The sequence below is a fragment of the Merops nubicus genome, unplaced genomic scaffold, assembly GCF_000691845.1.
Source record: "Merops nubicus isolate BGI_N331 unplaced genomic scaffold, ASM69184v1 scaffold3332, whole genome shotgun sequence".
Lineage (NCBI taxonomy): Eukaryota > Metazoa > Chordata > Aves > Coraciiformes > Meropidae > Merops > Merops nubicus.
Genome location: NW_008595427.1, coordinates 6908 through 28998, shown reverse-complemented (window position 1 = coordinate 28998; position 22091 = coordinate 6908). Strand labels below are relative to the sequence as shown.

General features: G+C 45.3%; 1 protein-coding gene across 1 annotated transcript in view; it reads left to right on the top strand.

The window, feature by feature from the left end:
* The window catches only part of SLC25A26 (solute carrier family 25 (S-adenosylmethionine carrier), member 26), a gene marked incomplete at its 5' end in the record, with an annotated part of 82283 nt that overhangs the window by 58821 nt on the left and 1371 nt on the right, over positions 1-22091 (top strand). The window contains 3 exons of the mRNA XM_008936032.1: positions 9740-9809; positions 18005-18069; positions 19341-19414. Of these exons, the coding sequence (XP_008934280.1) occupies positions 9740-9809; positions 18005-18069; positions 19341-19414 (209 nt within the window). The remainder of the gene's footprint in view (positions 1-9739; positions 9810-18004; positions 18070-19340; positions 19415-22091) is intronic.

Sequence of the window (22091 nt, the reverse complement as noted above, 5' to 3'; positions counted from 1 at the left end):
GCCAAAACCACATAAACCAGCAACGTTGTGTAGCTGTTTTCAGAATGTAAAGTTTTAACTCATGTTCATGTAGCTGTGACAATAAATGTATTGTTTAGATTGCAGACCTTAAAGAAGACAGTTTGAATTTAGCTAGCCAGAGGAGTGAATCACTTAGTTGAGACATGTTTAATCTGAAGAGATCAGTGCAGACCTCAAGAGAAACAAAACCAGGTCAGTTTGTTGCATGAACCTGTTGCAATATATTCTTCTGACTGTGGAACCAGGAGTAGAAAACTGTGAAAATCAGTCTTGCATGCTCCAATCGCTTTGGTTTAGGACATGGAGAGAGCTCAAGGTTTGGCACATCAAAGCCAGGCAGTGAAAGCAGAATAGACTTTGTTTATCTGAATGAAGCTCTTAAAAAAATTGCCCTGACAGGACAACAAAGGACAAAAACCACCATGGTCCCATCAACGGGCTGGATGTAGACAGCATCAATAGGAGTATGATTCAGGCTGGGGCTTCTCATGGGTGCATGAACAGAGCATGAAGAGACAATAATTAAGAAGAGGTAGAAGTGAAGAAGACAAGACACAAGTGGCCAAGAGCAGGATGTTAAGCTTGGAGAAGCCTCATAAAAGCTAGTCACAGGTAGCAAATCAGGTGTCTCTATATCCCATTTTCTTAGCCATATAGTGAGCTTACACCTGCATATCATGCACCAAGCTGAGAAGAGAGAGCATTGTGTCAGTCACTGAACTGTGAGGTTGCACACATGAGGGGTGCTGGCAAAGGGGCTATTGCAGCAACTGGCCAGAAACAGAAGCTGCTTCAAACAGAAGCCTTACTGCCAGTTGCTCAGGTGAATACACAGTTTAGAAACAGTTAGTAGTTCTTAGTTTCCTCAAGAAACAACAGTGAAGAAATTATGTTTATTTTAATTAAAAAACCTCCAACTCCTTTTTTTTGGATGTCAGTACCATCCCCTGCTAGAATGCATGCTTTACATCCTGTCTCTTCCCAGTCCTTAATGATTCTGTATTTTATTCTAGGCACAGATTATTGATAGAAACCAAAGGGGAGAAGGAAACTGTGCTGTGTCATATTTCAGGACACACACTGTAATTCTCTACTAGAGTGAGTTAGTTTAGTGCTTCTGTCTTTTTAGCCTAAGCCTGACAGCTAAACCAATTTTGAATACTTCTTAGGGTTGAGGAAAAGGAAGAGCATTGCAGATGTCATTCACTCTCTGCTGCACCAACCCTTGAGGAGCACCATTATAACAGTTTGATCAGATTTAGGTTCTTTTAGGTGGGGCTAATGCTTCTGATCCCACCTCAAAGCAGCTGGCCATGAAGAACGGCAGCAGAATGTAGATGTGGTGTGCTTCCTAAATGCCAGCTGAGCACACTGCCTTCCTTATAGCTCAAGTTTTGGAATAATGTTGTGAGATACAGTCCCCTTGTCTACTGTCCTGGAATTTCCAGGGTGCCCCTGTAACTTGCTTTGGAAAAACTATATGTGTGATCTTAATTGTGGGAATTTCAATTTACAGGGCTGTGTATTTGCCATGAAATTGTTGGGGGTTACAGGGAGTCTAGTGCAGCTCTTGCTTACACCCTGCTGCCAGGGGTGTGTAGTCTTCACTCAGATGACTGTAGCACTGTGGAACTCATCCCTTCTGTATTATCTTCTCTCCAGGCATTTTATTCAGCACTTGAAATCGTCCTACCTGAGCACCTACCAACAGCACATGAGTGATGTGTCATTTGTTTCATGTTGTGTTTTAATCCATAAATTCTCTCTCTTAAACCAGAGAAAAAAGACAATTTTAATTTCTGCTGTGAGGAGACTGCAAAAACACAGGGCATTAGTTTGTTTTGTGTTTGTGTTTTTTAACCAAAATAGAGTTTAAAAAACCACCCACAAAATAAGGAGCCTCTGGTGAGGTTTGAGCCCAGCAACATCTTGTCAATAATGCCTGCTTTTTATGTCTGAGTGGAGATGGTCAGCCCCCTTGGAGAACAGTGCTGTGTGTAAGATAAACCTGGCTCAGGTGAAACAAGGCTCAGTCCTCCTGGGTTTTATATTTCTGCACGTTGGCTGCGCTTCAGAGCCTCTGAGAGCTGCTCCCACCACAGCTGTACGTGGAGAATGCTCCCTTTATAGAGCAAACGTATTGTGTGTCTGGAGAAAAGGCCCTGGGAGCCACTGAGCAGGGAAGGAACGGGCAGGGCAGGAGGACATAGGTCTCAAGTGACTAGACCTGAGAAATAAGGGGGTTTTGTTTGGTTGGTTGTTTTGTTGGTTCAGGGTTTTTTTTGTTAAGGCAGCAAAACAAATTTACTGTCCTGGGAACCTTTTGTCCTTTCCTTTAGAGTGTAATGAAATGAAACAATGCAATGAAACACTTGGCTATTGCAAAGACTGTGTAACATCAGGGTCAGGCTGGCTTCACTCTGCAGACTCTGTGTGCCAGCAGGTCCTGCTCTTGCACACACAGCCTCTCTGGGAGGGCTGGGACAGGCTGTGCTGCTCTGCTGGCCTAGGACCTACAAGGAAAGATAAAAATCTTGGACTGAGCATGCTCAAGGTGATGTTCTGGATCTTCTGAGACGCAGTGGGGACAGCACTTCCCTTTCTGTCTTGGTGCTGGGCAAAGCCTAAGGCTCTTAGACTTTCTGCAGCCATAGTGGACCCATGTGGCTTGTTTTTTTTTTTATTCCACTGGCTTCAGCATTAAGATAATTTTCTCAAATCTATTAAGTCTCAAAAATTTTTACAAAGAGAGATACTTGGCTGGACCTTCCAAGATAACAGCTAGAGACAGGGAGCTGAGATGCACGGGCAGGTCTCTTGGGGGATTTTGTAATGACTATGGTGGTATGTGATAGCCGTGTAAGATGCTGAACAAGGAGAGCAATGCTTTGGTGGCTTCAGGAAAAGAGTTTGAAGAGTTTGACAGGTTTGAAGAGTACACACAGGCACATTTCCACCCTGTGAAATAGGCAGGACATTGTTGTAAAGAGCACGGGGAAGGTCCAGCCATTCACCTGTGAGACTGAGTGGTACCAGAAGGTTACTTGGGTCAGAACAAAAGTTCCCTGTGTTTTTTCTGAACTGGCTTCTGCCCACGTGATGGGGAGCAGGCTTAAGATTTGGTTTACACTTCCTTAGGCCCCTTGTTTTCTGTGTAGGTTCAGTTGTCACCCCAGGCAGAAGACACTTGTGTTGAGAAGTTCAGATCTTGGTAAATATGCTGGTGGACTGAATTTTAGATCTGCATGAAAATATTGGCACGTGAGCTTGTTTGCTTGGTTCTCCTGGTCACCCCCTCCACAGACCTCAGCTTCTGGGGGCTGGTACAGGTGGTACAGGATGTGAACACATCTGGCTCGGGGGTGGGCTCAGCCTCACTTGTAGCTGTCAGTGCAGATGTAACTGAGTCATACCTTGAAGCATGCTGTGCAAAGACTCCTTGGTGGATTTCCATGGAGAGCATGGACTCTACTCTTGGTTGGAGCTCATTGCACCTGATTTTTAAAGTTAATAAGAATGAAAAGTTTCCAGAATACTTCTTCCCAGGCAGCTGGGGTTCTCAGCAGTAATACGTGTTTATAACTCCACCACTGAAACAATAAACCACATGCTATTTCCCCCCTAAAATTTACAATCAAAAATCTGTTGCCATTTAACAGGGTAAGTAGAAAATAGAGGAATGTAGCCAAACTGGGCCTAAACCAGCTTTTTCCCTGCCCTACAGGTAGGTGACAGCTTTCCTTTTTTCCTGGAGAAGCCATCTAGTCTTTCTTCTCTGCTGCGCTCGGCTGCATATATGTCAAGAGTAAATGAAACCCGGGCCCAGCTTTAAACCCATTTCCTTGCAGGCAGTGTAGTAAGTGTTCTACCATCCTCGCTCCCTCTTTGAGGAACGATGGGGCTGATTTAGGGATTAGGTCCCGAGTGTTAAATAACACTAACGTGTCTGCCAGTCGCTCGGGAGCTCCATCAGGAGGACAGATTTCCACGGCGTGATGTAACGCGCGGCCCATGCGGCGTGTGCATGCCATTAGCATAACGGCTGCATTTCTCTCACAAAAGAACAATGTCCCCAACAGCTGTTCAGCAAACAGCCCTCGCTTTATTACTGTCACAATAAGTGTCATTCACACAGTTTTGAAGCCCAGGAGAAGGAATGTTGTACGCCATCTGCACCAAAGAGCAAGAAACAAATGCAATCTTTACTTACAGCACTGCAGACACGTTTGAGAAAGTCAGATGGTCTTGGATGGTCAATGCAGCATTTAGAGCAGCAGAAGGAAAACAGACTCAGGCAGTCTGTAGATACAGAGCCAGATTGTGATGCTCTTGGTCACGCCTAGACCACAAGCGCTTCTCCAGAAGCTGCTGAGCTTGGAAGTGACGTCTGGGGCCATTTGGTGGAATGCAGAAGTAATCAATGTGAAGGGTTCACCATTTGATTCTGACACTTGCTTCGTGCTGGAGAACCCTAAAGACTCATGTAATTCTTCTGTGTAATTTATTCACACAGGCCTGCGTGAAGCACGGATTTATGAGCAGGTAGTAGCAGTGCAGATGCTCAAGGAAAGCTGTCCTGACATCAAAGTGATTTTTCAGAAGTGCGTTTTCCTCCCCAGACACATATATGGCCCTTTGTGCCATGGAAACTGAGCGTAGCTGGCATATTATGTTCTGCCTTTCCCTGGGAACAGCGTTTCAAGGACATTTTCTTTAACCAGGCTTTTAGCACATCCATTTTGATTTACATCCGAATGGGTCACAAACATCAATGCCGTATTATATGGGGAGAAAAAGGGAATGAAATGCTTTTAACATGAAAAACGTGCTGTTGCATGTAGGCCAACTTTTGTTCTCTTTTTCTCAATTTATCCAGGATTTGGGTGAGTTTCATTCTAGGGCCAGCTTCAGTACTGGCTGAAGTGAGCACAGCCCCATTAGTACAAATGGAGTCTCAACTTTTATGTCAACGGTGAACTTAGATCATTGAATTTTTCCCATGTTTGGGCTTGCATGTTTCCTGTGAGATAATATACACATGTACTTGCACATATGCTGCACATACGCACATAAAAATCCACTGGGGAGGACATTTGGCTCTATGCTCTGTGTTTGACTTTACATATAGAAACTGCAATCAGCTTATGAGTTTTTTTGCTTCTCCTGTAGCTAATGTGCCATGCATCTGTGAGGATCAGCCACGCAGAATGCCACGTTGCAAGGAGAATACCTAGCAGCAAAGGCAAACACAAAAATTGCTTTTCTTTCCTCGGTCTGCAGGACTGCACATGCACACAAATCCGTGTGATTAATTTGGAGACATTTTTCTCCCCTCTGTTATCATGAAGTTGAACACTGCCTTGAACAGAGGAGTATGTAGAAATACGACAGATGATTATCATTGGAGTGGATTGTGATATTTATTCAGCTGCAGGCCTCAAGCTTAGCATATGCCATGAAATCTGCTTGCCTTTTAGTGGCTGAAGAATAGCAAGGCCAAGGCAGAGATGTCTCACTCTCTGCAATGCTTCCTGCAGAGTTTGGGGTGTTGATCTGGTCATCAGGTCTGAGAGAGATGCAAGCGCTGTGCTTTCCCCAGCTCACACAGGACACAGCTTAGGTGTCCTGAATCTAGACCAAGACCCAACTGTGCTGGGACCACAAAGCTGGGAGATGATTTGTGATCCAAACGTTTACCACAGACATATGGCAAAGGTGCCAGGCATGCCCAGGTAAGGAGTTGTGTGAGCTAGCAAAGGTGCTTGGCCAGATGGAGGCCAGGCGTCTTCAGCACGTGAGGAGCCCGCATTTTTGGGCAGCATATATTTCCCCCCTGTATTTAAAGGTGTTCTAATCTTTTCCTTTTTTGTTTGTTTTTAACATTGAAAACCTTTGGTATATCCCAAGAGTGGGTTTTCTGGTGTGCCATCTTTTGCCCAGCGCAGTGGGGTGGCCTCATGTTCTTGGTATCAAAAGAGTTAAGTAACGTTTGTGGTGAGAGCAGAGCACACTGCCTATGGGACAGTATGAAATGAGAGCGTTAGGAAGAAAAGTAAGGCTCTGCCCACATTAAAAACTTGACCCTTCTCTGTGAACATTATCCCTGTGAATAATTGGAAATCTGCATTCAGGCTCCCCGCTGTGTCCCATCCCTGGAGGACACACCCGCTGTATTGCTCTACATGGCGCAGCAGCGCACAGGGAGATTTACATATATATCACATAAAAGTGTTTACAAAAAAAATTAGCATGTGATTGAGCTGGGAAGCTGCAGAGGGCCCCAATGGTACGAGTTTCCATGCGCTTCAGCCAGAAGATTTATTTCCAATTTGTTATTCATAAGGGAAGAGCGAGAGATTGGGATGGGGTCCTTTGAAGTGGAAAACAAAGTCTTCTATTCAGTCTTCAGCTTAATAGAATACACATGACACAGGCTTGGCATGGCGGCTGCTTTCATGTAATGTGCTCCTTGTCGTTTGGCTTTCCTAGGCTGTGAATCCTAGTGGGAATGGATATTGCCCTGGAAAAGTCTCCTTATCTCCTGCAGCCCTTCTGCAGGAGGAGCAGGGGGAAGCAGGTGGGAGCCATTTGGTGGTGCTGGTGAGGAAAGCAGGCCGACCCAGTTGTTTCAGTTGTGTTGCTTGTAATTCCCAGTTTGTGTTTCATATTGCAAGAGCATGCGTAGAAGAAGCAAGCAGTGTAGCTGCAGGGCTTCTGCAGATGCTTCTGCCCTGTTTGGAGGCCCTGAGCAGGGAGCTGTGGGCCTTGAGCTCTGAGCCAGTCTCTGACACCCATCTCCTGTGTGACCTGAGCTCTCACTGTCATCCCCCGGGTGGAAGGCTCCTCAGAATTTGTGCAGCATCTAGGATGGCAGAGTGTAGGCACTGTGTCACTGCAAATACCCAGCAGTTTTGTCCAAAGCCAGTGTTTTGGGGAGACATGTACATGGAACCTGTATGTCTTTCCAGGAACAAGGCCCCAGTTTTATAGGGATTACAAGCCTTTAATAGCTTCTGTGCTTTGCCTTGTGTTAGTATTAAAACTGAGCTCAGTGCAGCACAAAGGTGAGTGGTTTTGAAGAACTTACAAGCCCAACTTACCACAAAGTCCTGTCAATTAGTGGGTCTCTGGGCTGTGAGAGAAAACATGTGTGACCTTCAGCACATCAGCTTGGCCTGCAGCGTGAGTGTGGTTAGAAAGAATTTGGACCAGAGTCCTGCCAGTCCTCTTGGCCCTGTGACACTTGTTCCTCTCCACTTCCTCCGGGATGGTGTCCTCGTGCCCTTCTCTCTCCCTCTTCTGCACGCTCAGGTTTGGAGCTCTGGATGAATCACCCACATCAGAGATGGAAAGAAATGCATGAAGTCATCTCACCCTGCCCTTGCCAGCGCAGGATTATTCCCCACAGTACAGTCTTGAGTGTCTTCTCCAGTCTATTTTTAAATGACTCAAAGGAGAGGGCTTTCCTCTCCTCCCTGGGGAGGCTGGCTCTGCTGTTCAGCAGACCTCACTGTTGGGGAATTTTCTTCCTGTTCTCCAGCCTCAATTCTCCTTTTCCCTAATTTAATTGAAGTGTTCCTGGCTCCACCCTTCTAAGCAATTTTCCATGTTGCATGACTGTTGCAAATACCTGTTGTCAATTTGCAGGCATGACAGATGGGAGTTCATCACTGCCTTGCTTGGCAAAGGCTCTTTGCACAGAGCTGTACTGGGAAGCCAGGCTTTATCAGAACTAGATTTCAGAGCTACATGCCAAGAAATAAGGATGACCTTTTCCTACTTCTTTGGACAGTGCCATTAGCATAAAAACCCATCATGGCTGAGAATAGGTTGGGCTTCTAGCAAAGCCATGAATATCTGCAGTAACGTGCTGGTTTTCCTCCGAGTCCTCCAACATAGCTTCCATAGCACTTTTACTGTTTTCATGACAGAAGTAACTGTTCTGAATTCTTGGGTTTAGTTGTAGATGTTTAGATGTTTGGAGAACATTTAATGAAAAAATACAGTAATACTGTTTTTATCAAGTGGCTTCAGCACTTCAATTTCTAAATCCTGACTTTCAATTTGAGGTTTCTTAAGCACCTGAAATGTTTTAAAGATGGGTTTTGAAGGTGGGATTTATGCTTTGACAAATAGCTAGATGTTTCGGAAGGTAGTGCCTTTTGCCTTAGGGGGCATGTGTCCTTCACCCAGCAGGACCGAGCTGCAGGAATACTGTGTGCCCAAAGAGAGTGTAAGATAGTCCAGAAGAGCATCTTATGGATTTGAAGAATTATAAATCCCTATTTATTTATTTATGAGATGAAAATCAGTTTGTGCTGTGGGTGACAGCAGAATAGAAGCTCATACTGAAAACACCAGGGTAAGAATGGCTAGCATTAAAGAGACTGAAATCCCTTTAGTGCTTTCAAACAGTGGAGCTGCAGCTATTTAGCTATGGCAAGATACCAAACAACATTGTGGCTGGCCATTGTTGCTTGAACAGTTTGATTTTTAAAACATTCAGCAGCAATATAAACCACCAGCCAAGTTGGAAGAAGCAAGTCACAAGGACAGTGTGTTAAATGAGGAGTCAGCAAACGAGGGAAGCGAGTTCTGGCGCCCCAGTGGAACGTGGCTGGATTGCAGACCAGGAGCCCCAGAGCAAGACCTCAGCCTGGCACAGCTGCCAGGTTGCTTCTAAGAAGATGTTATAGTATGGAAGTAACACAGCTTTAAACAGATAGTGCCACAGCTGTAAAATAAAATGACTGAGTTCTCTGCGGTAGGCCTCAGAAGGGCCATAGATCCCATCCCTTTTTGCTCAGCACTGGTCCTCACACAGTAAACCAGAAACCCCCCCTCCAGAGAACTTCCACATTAAGCATTTTGGGAGGTGGGAAAGGGGCAGCGGGGCTCAGTGGAGCAGGAGAGGACAAAGTGACTGGAGCTGGCACGATAAAACCCCTCCCAGCACGTGCTGCTCCTCCTGGCTGCTGCTGAGCGGACTCCTCAGCCTGTTTGACGTGGTTCTTGATAGGTGTTTTTCAGAAGGCACCACGAGTGGTGTTCTTCAGAAGGCACCACTCCTGTTGGGGTGCAGAGATGTGCACGTCTGAGCAGTGCTGGGAGCTCATGGACTGGTGTGTGGTGGGGAGGAGAAGGGTGTGTGGTCCCCGAGGACGCCAAGTGGAAAACAGACACACCTGCTTTGGGATGTAATGGGTGTGATAAGAGTAATTCCTTAACGATGGGGGATTTTGGGGAATGGGAAGGGAAGGGTTGGTTTAAGAAATGCAGGGGGGCAAACAGGACTTGGATCTCTCTGTGCTGGGGACTGTTCATTTTAAATGGGAGTGTCTGGTACATCTGGGCTGAACTGATATTGGTTCCTGCATGCCCCCCAGCTCAGTGTTTTGCTTTGCACTGTTTTATCTGCCAAAAAGAAAATAAATTCACAAAATATTTGTGAAGTTTCATTGCCACAGGCTTAAATGCATACATATGAAAACCCTGAAAGCAATTTGCTTCAAGCCCTCCTCAGTTCCAGACATCTTTCTCACTCCATCTGCTCGTTCAAGTACACAAGTTCCTTGGGAAAAATCACTTATTACATCACTGAAAAATGCCACAAAAATAGCTTTTCACTTAAGTTCCCATCCTTGGAGTTAACTCACATGGGGATCAGATAGATTCAAACATTTAATAACTTTTTATTTTCCTTTCTCTTTAAACACAGGATCTCTGGTCATGGAAGCAGGGTCACGTGGTGGATTCTTGGCAGTCAGCAGTCTGTGGAGCTTTTGCAGGTGCAAAGGATTATATGTTATACTGGGAAAGACTAAAGAAGAAAGGGAAAAATGTGCAAATCTATTAAGTATAGCAGAACAACATTCCTTTGTAATTCAAGTTTGTTTAGAAGAAAACGATCCAGTTGTTGTTTGGGAATAGGAAAGTCAGCAAAGGAACGAGAAGGGAAAAAAAAAAAAAGACTCAAACAGAGTGTCTGTTTGAAAGACAACCAATTTGTTTTTGACAAATTTCTCTTCTCTAAAAACCAGGGGCCTGTCAGTCAGGCTTTGCGATTATTTCAAAGTTGATTTGTAAAATCCTCATCCAGGAGAAACTTTGCTGGGGTGGGGGTTTGTGCAGCTGTCTGCTCTGAGCACTTCCCCAGGGGCTGAAGTGATTGCAGCGAGAGGCCATGATTCACCATTCATGTGACAGCTCTGACAGCCATGTAGATTAACTAGAGCCAGGAGAGCAGAGGCTAGTGCTGCACAGCCCCCAGGCAAAAGCCTTCCACAGCCAAAAAAAAACCTAGGACGAAACATCTGGGCAATCTCCAGACACTAGCACAAGAATAAAGAGTGGCAGAATACAATACTGCACTATTTATTACCAAACAAGCCAGAAGTTAATTGAATTCTTCGGTAGGCTTCTTGCTTGATTTTAGCCTACTGTAGTTGTTTCCAAAAAAAAAAGAAAAAAAAAAAGTCAATTAATGACTCATCAGTATAGCTGACAAGTTTGAGGGAGGAGAGGCTCAACTGTCTTAATAGAAAAAACAGATTAGTAGTTAAGAGATGGGTAGCCAGAGCTTTTCCCCAAGGAGCTAAAATACATTTTGAGTTTCCAAACCAGTAACAGAATATGTGGAAAAAATAAATCCTGTTTAAAGAGAAATTATAGCGTTTCTTGAAATAGAGATTATCAAAAGCAAAGCTTGTTCTTTGATGACTTACAAAATCAGAGCCACTACATCGTGTGCTATTTTTTAAAAAAAATAAGTTCTGTTAGGGGAATTAAAGTATTTATAGTAGCAGAATTCCAGTGGAGACTGAGGCTTCGTTTTGATGGGAGCTTGTAACTGTGTGACTGAGAGAAGGGAGCATGGCTGGAACTTCACACAGCTTAGACCAGGTGTATGAGCTGTGAGGAAATGGTTTAGGTAGAATTGATTCCATTTTGGGGCAGAGGGGATATTTTAGATGATCTCTTGCAGTCTTGTCCCGTTGTATTTTTTATGTTTAAGTGCTGGGAAGGGAGTTTTGTTCTGCTTAAAATTTGGTCTGCTGTTGGATTTTCTTCATCAAATCTGTGCAAACAAAGTCAGCAATTGGAGCAGATTGTTAGTCTTGTTTTGAAACACAACAAACTATTAGACTAAAAAATGCTTTAAAATGCAATCTGTACGTCTGCAGGTGTGATAGGGGATCATTAATTTAGCTCTGCTGATTTCTTTACAGTCAAATTGATACAAAACCTGTGTTCAGGCATGTTCAGAGAGCTGGGAAGGTTATCTGATTTACCCAAGGCTTGTGGAGCAATTTCCTGAAGTCCAATTTGGTGCCTCAATTGGAAATCTAGCCCATTGCCTCTATTTCCTTCTCTGTATCTCTTGATTCTGACCAGTTGTGGTTGGACTTGCTGCTATTTGATGGATGTTCAGTAGTGTCCACTCACCTTCTAGCAGAAGTGTTGCAGAAGGAGCTTCCAGAGGCACGGCTGTGCAGGAACACTTTGGCAGACACTGGGAAGATCTAACACTGTGCTGGAGGAGACACCAAGTCCTCTGTGGAGCAGCACAGTCTTCCAGGGCTGTGGTGGTAGTGGATGAGACAGCTCAGCTCACAAATCTTTGCAGAGCTGGCACACTATTTTATAGATCATGTTGTAATTTGGGATGATAAATATTCTCTGGGTTATCTTTCCAGCTTTACTTCCTCCAGCCTGGGTTTCCTTCTCTGTGCTTTGTTTCCTTATTCTTTCCTTTTCACCAGCAGTATTTTAAACTTCCTTTGTCATATGCCCTTTGAACTCATGAGGTTCAGCTCTTTTTGGATCGGAACCTTTCCTTTCCATGTCCATTGCCTTCCTCTGCAGAGGTGGAACAAGCAGGCCCTGTATTGATCTAACCTGGTACTGCATCCATTCTGTTTCACTGAAAATAATTAGCCTTTGGACTGAATGGAGGCAGTGGAAAAATAATTTCCTGCTTTCTGAAGAATGAATTCCATAGTTAAAAATTATTAGCTACCTACATATAGCTTCAAATGAGGGAAGAAAAAACAGACAAAACTCTTTATCCCTTTCTTTCCACCCCAAAACAAAAAAATCAAAACCTCACCAGTGCCCTGTGAATAAACAAAGATGCACATGTGATTTTAAATTGGATAATTTTCTCCTTTTAAAGTTTGTAATACAAAAACCAACCTTTAAGCACAGAGATGCTGTCAAATGCCACCACGGTAGTAATGGGATGGCAAAATCACACAGACATGCTTTTCTCCTGTGTTCTTTGCTTGAATTCAATACTTTCTAAAAATACGTTAGAGGTCCTGAGGGGCAGGGTGGTAAGCTGAACCAAACTAAAAGAAAAGTCCTGTTTGCCATCTCTTTATGTCACACACATCTGTGTGTGTCTGTGTGCATTGATTAGCTCCTAGCTAAATCATAATTGATCATTTGGCAAAGACAGAACAAAGAGCAACAATATACTGAGTTCCATCCCCAGTGCCTGTGCAGTGGCAGTGACTTCAGCCAAAGTGCTGGAGAGGCCCAGCTCTTCCTTGTTGAGCACACGTGGGTAAGATGTACGTATGCAATCCATGGGCTTTTAATAGAAACATAATAGGCACGAGCATAAATATCAGAGATTTGGAATTGTCTCTGTCCCATCTGTTAATAATGAATCTCTGGAGGCCTTGTCCAGCTTTATCATTATCTCTAGTGTGTTAAGCAGAGGAGATGTTTGGAGCAGTCGGGGAGCGGGAGAAGGTGATACCTGAGCAGACGGTGGGGAGGAACCCAAGGGTAGACCTGTGTGACACTGTAAGCATGGGGTTGCACTGACCCAAACCTGACCTCACATTTGAGCTGTTTGGATGGCAGCCCAGCGTTGGGCACAGGCTTTGGCAGGCTGGAGGCAGAGGAGGGAAGCGTGTCCTCGTGCTGTGGCAGGCCAGGCACAGCTGTGGTCGCATTTCGTGCTCAAGTCTTCTCTGGGCTTAGGCTGCCTGCCTGAACCACAGCACCCCAGCCCGCTACGTGCCAGGGGAGACTGTCCCAGAAGAGCTTCTGGCTAGGTCTTGTGTCCTCTGTGGAAGTGGGCTGGTGGCAGGGAAATCCTGCCATAGGGTATTAGCTGTTGGGAAAGCAAAGCACTGCCCTGGAGCAGCGAGGTGATCTCCAGCCTGTCAAAGAACCCCAGTGTCCATTTAACATGCCTGACAATTGCCTCTGTTAGACACCACCTTTCTCCCTACTGTAAAAGGAAGTGTGGCTTAATGTTAATTATTAATGCTCAGTGGTGACAAAGTCGCTGAGAATGGAGGTACAAGCCTAGTGAATAATAAAGCACTAAGGAGAGCTTTTTGCACATTAACAGAGAGGACTTCCCAGCGCTTTTGGTTTGATCTAATCAGCTCTGACAAGATTACACACTGTGTCTAAAAGCCTCTTTAACTCTATAGCTCTGAATAAATTTTTGAATAGTCCTCAAGATTTCCCAGCAGTGTCTGCTTGGACCATGCTTCTAACCCTGAACTGGTGAAATTGCTGGAGGAGCAGTGCTTTGCCCTTTGGTATTTCTGCTGAAATCCAAAGAGGCTCTTGGGTCACTTTGCTCTACCATTGGCAGGTGTTGTTCCCACAGTGATCAAGGACCAGAATAAAAGTCTTCTTAAAGAAAAATAAAAAAAAAAAAAAATTAACATAACATCAATAAAATAAAAGTTCAAGTAAGAACTGGTTGATTGAAGAGTTCTGGGAGAAAAAAAAAAAAAGAAAGAACAAAAATGGGTTGTTCCCACAGTGATCAAGGACCAGAATAAAGGTCCTCTTAAAGAAAAATTTAAAAAAATAAAATTAACATAACCTCAATAAAATAAAAGTTCAAATAAAAACTGGTTGAGTGAAGAGTTCTGGGAGGAAAAAAAAAAAAAAGAAACAACAAAAATGTTTGTGAATTTGGAAATCAGTCAGTGTAAGAGGATACTGTGAGGTGTAGTGCTGGACCTGTGCAAGCCAGTTTTTCAACCTGGTTTGGGGATTCAGTTCTGAATCAGTCCTGGGTAACCTTCAGATGTCAGTACAGAAAATAGTAAAGAATGATACAGCTCTACTTGTTTTTTTTTCCTTTTGTGAGCTGGGCTAATTCAAACAAGGATATTAGTCAAGCACAAGTTGGGCCTGACCTACTGAACTGGGCTGGTGTTACAGAAGAGAGACTAGGGGGTTTGGCCAGATGACAGAAGCACAGGATCAGGAAGAGCACCTATGATGGCCAAAAGGGTTCCCTGGACCTTTTAGAAGGGGTAAGGAGAAGTTAAAATGCTACAGAAAAAAAAAAAAGAAAAAAGGTCAGGGGACTGAAGAACTTATCTTCCTCCTTTCATAAGATCTTGTCTGAGGAGTGTGTCAAAGAACCCATGAAACATTTTCCTGCATTCTGCGGGCAGCCACCTTGCTGCTAGGACTTAGGGTTGCCTGTTGTTCTCAGGTGAAGTATTTCACTCTGTTCTGATGCTTCTTAATTATCATTGGAATATCACAGCTAAAAGGGTAGGAAATGCCAGCAGGAACCCAGGGGAATATCTCATGTCTTCAGGACTTCATTCTTATTGCCAAACAAAGGTAAATAATTCTCTGCAGATGTCTGACACTAGTGCTTCCATCAGGAGCTGGTCACTGGGAATGTGTGAGTAGCAGAGGGATTTTCTGTTCAACACCCTGAGCTTGGTGAAGTTCAGCTGCTCAGCTGGTGTGTGAATGTACAGTGTCCATTGTAGCTTCTTGGGAGACTGGTGATGAATTTGCCACTACTGTGTCAACTTTTATTTTCCCAGGAGAGGAGTTTGTCACTCTGCTAGAAGCATTAACAAGCTGAGAACCTTCTCCCATGTGAAAAGCCACCTTTATGCCTACTTTCTGAGCCCAAGTCATGGCCAGATCCTTCTAGGGCAAGGGAGAAAGGAGGAATGAGGTGGTGAGTCTGTCTGAGTGCAGACTGCCTGTGACGGTGCCTTTTTCTCTGCCAGCTCTGCAGGGCAGCCAGAATGATTGGGAGTGTAAGGCTGGATGTGTCTGGGCCTTTCTTGCCCACCTGATGCTTTGATATCTGCTTTTCCTGGTTGCTGACTAGTTGAGCAGGCTCCAGCCCTATGTGGCAGCTCTTGGAGAATTGACTGTAGGAATAGGCTGAAAGGAATGATTTAAAGATGTGTTGGGCCTTACTGTGTATTAGTGCAGTGCACAGCCCTCCTGCTTTGAATGAGTGGACTCTGGCTGTACTAGTTTGTATCTCTGGGGTTTAGCTGATGGTCAGAAACAGTCATGTGTTAATTTTCTTTAGCCAGCTCGGGCAGGTGGGACTGAGGAGAACCTCACTAGTGCTGCAGCCTGTTCTTGGATACCTGTGTACTTACGTGGAAGAGGTCACTCTAAAATTACCTTGGACATCTAGGGTTAAAGCTGGATCAAATTCATTTTGTCAGACTGCCTTCAATATAATGCTCCTTTAATCTTGTGGTTTTGTCATGCATATACAAACTTGCATTTAATTTAGAGGCTTTCCTACTGCTTGTTGTGCTTATGAAGCATTTTTTTGTTGCTGTCATTCAAAACTGATTGGTAAATCTGTACCAAATACTTCCCAGTGATGGAAGGAGAAACATTAAAATGCTAATAACAAAAGAGTTTGAAAGATCCAGATGTTAGCTGAGGAAGGATGAAAACCAGTCAGCCTCGATTAAACCTTTCTGATAAGAATTTGCGAACGTCATATCAGGATAAATTGTGTTTGTTCTAATTATTCACAATCAGCCAAGATTGAAGCTTCTGCCTATAAGAAACTGTTAGGAGCAAATGCATTTAAAAAATTGCTGTGATCTGATAAGGGAAATAAATTAATGGGACTGAAGGGTTACTATCAGCTCTGTAGCTGAGTGATGCATTGAGATTTTTTTCTTGATACAGGCCTGACAGCCATGTGAGCCATGTGGTTCACTCTTTATTTAATTCTATCTTGGTCCGTGGGCAAAGGAAAGGCTTCTACATCCAGACTTGTAAAGCTGCTATTTTCCATGGAGATTATTTTTACTGTTCTAAAAATACATCACTGACACAAGTACCAAAGTTTCTATCCAGACCATTCTCTCAAAGCCTCTGGGTCACTTACTCAAAAACTGGCTCACAATAAAAAGATTTTTGACCTTAAAGAAGGTCCAAGATTGGGCTGGAATTTAGTTTAGCTTGCTCATAGTTTCTGCTTTGGCTTCTTGAATACAACCCATTTTTCTGCTTTTTAGTGAGGTATCACTGCTAGAAAGCTTCCGGCAGAGCGAACCGGATGGGCCAACCTTATGTGAGCAGAAGCTGCTCCTAAACTAGGTGTTTTGGGCTGTTGGCTAGCTTGGCTTGCCTGCTGAGATCCAGAGGGCTGCACATGTGCCTCACTGCATCTCCTGAACTGTCAGGGGACGTTCCTTAATGAACTGTAAGAAGTGAGTGTGGAGTGCCAGCTGGCCCAGCCTCTGTTGGGACATAAAGCAGGTTTCAGCGTGTTAAAGCAGAGGTGGCTGAGAGGGAGAGGTGCAGGTAAAAACACAAGCCAGCAGGGAAGATGGATTTCTTCATTACTTACACATTTTAGATGAAATGCTTTTCCTCTATCCCATCCCAAGAAAAGAGATGTCAATTTTTCTACATTCCACAAAACTTGGAACAGAAACTAGGCTATTTTTAGCTTATTCCCTGGGTACTGTGTAGGCTTCAGTCTTTGGAGTCACTTTGTTCCCTGCTGTAGCAGATACAGGATTTATACAAACTCCAGAGAAAAAAACAGGAAGAAGAAGGAAGAGAGATTTCAGAACAAGTCTCTCTCTTTTCTTCCCCCCTTTCCTTCCCCCACTTATTGCTGGGCTACTCCTACCTTTTAAAAGTTTGCTTCACTTTGGCTTTTCCTCAGCATGAATTACTTGCTTGAAATACTGTGAACAGGTAGTGAGAGAGAGATGAGAGTTAATTTTAGGTTGGGGAAATAAGGCAAAGGGAATAGGATCCTGGGAGAAAAAGCAGCAAAGCTGATGCTCGTATAGCACACGAGGCCAGGCTGTAGCCACAGGGTTAAAATATGGAGACAGACACACACACGTTTGTGGGTGAGACATGCAGATGGATAAGCTGAGGATTTCTGGCTTTCAGGAGGAAAGCCACAGCTGAGCTGGCTGCCTCAAGTGAAAGTAATGAGCTCCAAGGGTGAAGTTTGGGAGTGAATACAGAGAATAAAAATGCCCAAGAGGGGAAGATGGCACTTGCAGCAGCAGGCTCCTGACAATTTCCAAAGACCCTTGGGCAGCTTCACATTGTTGTTATCCAAAATGGAGCTGATTTCATTTGTTGGAGATGAGCTCCATCCCAAACACTGGCTTGTCTTTTGTCCTTGAAACAGAGTCCCAGGTCTAGCACCTGAAATCCAGGTCCAGTCTGTCTGTATCCTGTGGATGACATTGCCCCTGGTTTGAGTGTGTTTCAGATGCAGAGCATCTTTCCTCTTTATCTTTCTAGGATTGGAATGGTCAGACTTTAATTCTCAAGGCAGAACACAGTGTGACAACCTTATTTTCCCATCTCTGCAAACGAATAAGCAGGTTCTTCCTTCCAGACTTGTCTGTAGGTGTTGGAAGTGGAATCCAACATCTTTACACCTTTGTATGTTCCTGTATGTAGAGTCCCAAACAAAAGGACAGCAGTCTCAGTGGGGATGTTTGGATTTACCTGTAACTAGTGTAGAGCTGCTTCCTTAAGTCCACACAGAGGAATAAACCACTCTGTGTAGAGACCTTCGACAGATGTCCCCGTACCTGGACCCTGACGTGAGGAAACAGGCCTTGGGCATTCATACTGGCTCAGTGTTGACCACAGCCACAGGAATTACAGGCAGCGTGGCATTCACATCCTCCCAACAACATCTCACTGCTGTTTGGTGCTTTATTTTGCTCAGGTGGATTTGCAGCTGCAGTCACCACACCTCTCGATGTAGCGAAGACGAGAATTATGTTGGCCAAGGTAAGAGGGGAGGAGGGCAGCAGACATGCAGGTGGAGGGCTTGGGGACTTCCAGAGTTTCTGTATGGTCGTTACAGAATGAAATCCAGCACCTATTAATAGTGATTTCTGCTGCTGTCCTCCAAGGCAGGATTAGATGTGAACAGGTACTGCATGCAGAACTAATGAAATTGTTGTGCTCCTTTCCTTGACTTGCTCTTCTGGACCTTTCCCAAAGGAGCTGTCTGACAAAGGCTTGCCCTTGTGCTGGGCTTCCAGAGACTTGTCCACCATCTTTAGGAGAAATCCTTGCAGACTCAGACACCCAAAGTTAAACTGCCCAATTTGTTCCTCTGGTGTTTTGATAATTGTTGGGTTTGAATTGTGTGTGTGTGTGTGTCTTTTTGGAGGAGGGCTTGGTGCTGGATTTTCAGTCCTGAAATTTTAAGCCATAGAGATTGTGATGGCTTATGTCTGCCAACCAGGGCAGAAGGGAGATTGCTTGTAAGATCAGTAAGTTTAATAAGTAATTAAATTGCTTGTAAGTCCAGTGTTCCTTCTGGATGACATGCACCTCCCAGTCCCAGGCACATCTGCACTCACCCTGTCGTGTATCTCATTGCTGGGTGTTGTACCTACTGCAGCTGCTTTGCCTTTGCCCAGAGTGGGTGATAAAAGGTGAGAACTGGGTTTCATTTATGTCTGTGGCTGTCCTGAGCAGCCAGGTCAGCACTGGGGGGGGAATGATGGTGCTTCGAGGTGTTCTGAGACCACTCAGACAGCATCTCTACATCAGTCATCTCACACTAACTAAATCACACGTGTAATTTAATTGCCTGTAGCCCTGCTGTTTGTCCTCTGTGGTGCACTCGAGGCAGTTTTCACATGCAATCCACTACTCATATTGTTTGGTTTTCTTCTGAGTAAACCTCAAGGCTGCTGTCCTCTCGCAGTGAGCAGCAAAATCACTCGTTGGTGCTTTGAAAGGGTGGTTTTTATTAATGTTTTATGCCAGTGTCAGTTGCTGGATGTAGAGCTGAGTGCAGAAGGGACTGGATTCCCAGTTCTGCACTAACCAGTTCTGTGACTGTGGCACGATCATTTTGTTCTTCTGTGCCTCAGTTTCCCTTTCTGCCCTTTGCCTCATTCCTGGGGACAAGGAGTTTTTGCCTGTGCCAAGGAGGTCATTAGGATGTCTGTAGTTCCTGCAGTGTAGCACTGAGGACTGGGAGCTCAGTGAATAACCTAACCTCTCTGCCAACAGTTTCCAATCCCTCTCTTTCTGTGGTGCAGGCTGGTTCCAGCAATGCGAGTGGCAATGTTCTGACAGCCCTTGGTGGCATCTGGAGGACACAAGGCCTGTCGGGGTAAGGACGTGCTACATCTCTGGTCTTGTATCTCTGTGTGTGTCAGGGGAGGACAGGATGGTCTGCTTATATTTAAATACTGTTCTACAGAAGAGACTTTTTTATTGCTGTACATGTGGGCAGGGAGCAGCTGTTGGGTAGCTGAGAACAGATCTCTCCAGGACAGGTCTGGTGTCCTCACCTTAGCACTGGCTGGGAGCAGTGTCTAGGGAAGAGCACAGAGATGGGGCATTACTGGGGGTATGTCCATGGTAGAATCTCTCACTGGAGCTCCAGGCTTTGGAGGAGAGGGTGGCTTTGTGTTTAGTGACTCATGATGGACTTCTCTCCTTGAAAGCATGCAGAGTTTAGTGGTGTGTATCCATTTAACCTTCAGGCATGCATGTCTTGTGGCTGTGAGTACCACAGTTTCATCCTGAGGTGTGCAGATCACCCCTCCTGAGATGTCAGGGAGGGGCAACATAGGAGCCACATATCCCTTATGGACAGTCTTTTCCTCCTCCTGGCAATTTCCTATCCATTTATCTATCAGTCTCTGCTAGAGAACTCCTTTTAGAAGATCTGAAGGTGTCACAAGCTTATAAATGATTATTGATTTTTACCAACACTTGCTTCGTTTATGCTGCCTTGTCCTCTTTAAGTGCATGACTCAAACCAGTTATTGTCCACTCAGACTGGGTGTGTGTCTTAAACCACTCCTCCAGTCCGTGAGGTTCAGCCCTTGCTTCCTTTGGTAGAGCTTGTGTCCCACCTGCCCTTGGCCTGGAAGAGAATGGGAGTTTTTTTTGGAAGCTTTACTTAGGGCTTTGGGCTGTACTTTCTCCTGGGTTTGCAGCCCGCTTGATGTGGCCAGTGCTTCCAGGGTGCTGGTGGAACAGTTCTGAGCTGTCGCTTGGAGGAGATGGTTTTCTCTTGACATCTGATCCCTGCTTGCCCAGCTAATAAAAGTTCAACCCTCTCTCTACACATGTGGGGACTAATTCAAAACAAATTGCAGGAAGTCGCTGCACACCGGTTCCAGGAAGAGGTCCAGCTGTGCCCCCGGCAGCGTGCAGAGAGGGGTTCTCAGCCTGGGGTGATGAGGTGATGTGGCCCTGGAGGAGTTTGGGGTCCGACGTGGCTTGGTGGACTCCAAGGCACGTTTTGAACGGGACTGGGAGAAGTGAGGCCACGTCTGCTGCTGGTGGCAGTTGAGCTCTGAAGGGTGTGAAGGGGCATGGACCTGGGGACTTGGCTGGGGAAAGCTCCTCCTCAGCCCAGCCAGCAGCAGGAAATAAAAATGGATGTTTGTGTTCTTTTCAGGGTGTTTCAGCAGTGCCCTTTTCTAAACCACCCAAAATTAAACTCTGCCTAAAGATAGTACCCGTGGACTAGGACCAAAGGGAACACAATTCAGTTGAAATCAAAACAATAAGTGATCTGGAGAAAAAGTAACATGTAAAGGAGGCCAAGCTGCGTCAGCTGCGAGGAAAAGGAAGAAAGTCTTGGGAAAAATAAACGCAGAGGCTGCCATGCCTGCTGCCAATTATAAATCTATTAATCAAAAACAATAAAAATGTCGGGCTTTTTTGGCCAGTTGCAACATGAAATGATTTATGGCTCCTCTAATAAATCTTGTACTTGAAGAGGAGGAATTCTGAGGGCAGAAAGACGCGTTGCTTATTGCCACCTTATTAAAACCAGAGCACAGGGCTCAGCTTCCTCCTCTTGCACCTAGTAAATCCCTCTGCTCCACGCCAAGAAATTTCACATCCCTTTCTGTGCGGGGAGAGCCAGGCCTGCAGCGGGGGTGGGACAGGGATGGGGTGAGTGGATCCATGCTCCTCTTCACTCCTGCCAGCGGGGCAGCTCAGCCTTGCCCCTGAAACCAGGTTTGCATCGTGTCCAGCTGCTGCTCCGGCGAGCAGGTGGTGGTGCTTGGAAGCTGTGGATGAAGCTTCACAACTTGTTGGTGAGAAAGATGAGGATTATTTGATAGATCTGGTGAGATGGTTTGTCCCGGCTTGTGTGGAGCTGGGGATGGAGATGGGGGTTCACACCAAGTGTCCCCTTCCTCGGCCCAGCTGCCTGGTCAGGGAGGACGTGGCACGGCAGGCACTGCCCACAGCACTCCCTGGGGCCCCATCTCGACAGTGTGAGTGGTGAAAGCAGCCCCGTGCCCAGGGCTTGCTGCTCTGGGAGACAGGCTGCCCGCAGCAGTGAGCTTGCTATAAAGTTGTAGTTGGATACTGGTGGTGTTTTTCTCAAACCACCTCTTTGGTCCAGAGCATAATGTGGAGGGTTTGTGGCTGAGCACCTGGTGCCTTTTTCAGTGCTGGTCCCATCATGCTGTGCCCAGGCCTTGCAAGGTCTTTGCCAAAGGGTAACCTCAGGGGTCTTGGTTAGTCTCTGCTGAGAACCAGTTTGCTTTGGGTTGCTGAGTTGTCACCCAAAAACATCACCAGTAGCTGGGAATGCTGCTTAAGCAAAAGGGAAAACCCAAGCAGGGCAAGAGGAGTGGCAGGGTGCCTGGTGAGATCTGTGAAAACAGGCAGCAGACCTGTGCCCCCCTGAGTGGTTTCTCATGGGGCCAGCAGAGGAAAAAACCAACAGTTTATCTCATCTGCTGGTGAGGGCAGGTGTGGCTTGGTGGGGACCAGTTCAGATCAGGGCTGCAGCAGAGCCCAGCTCTCTGGGT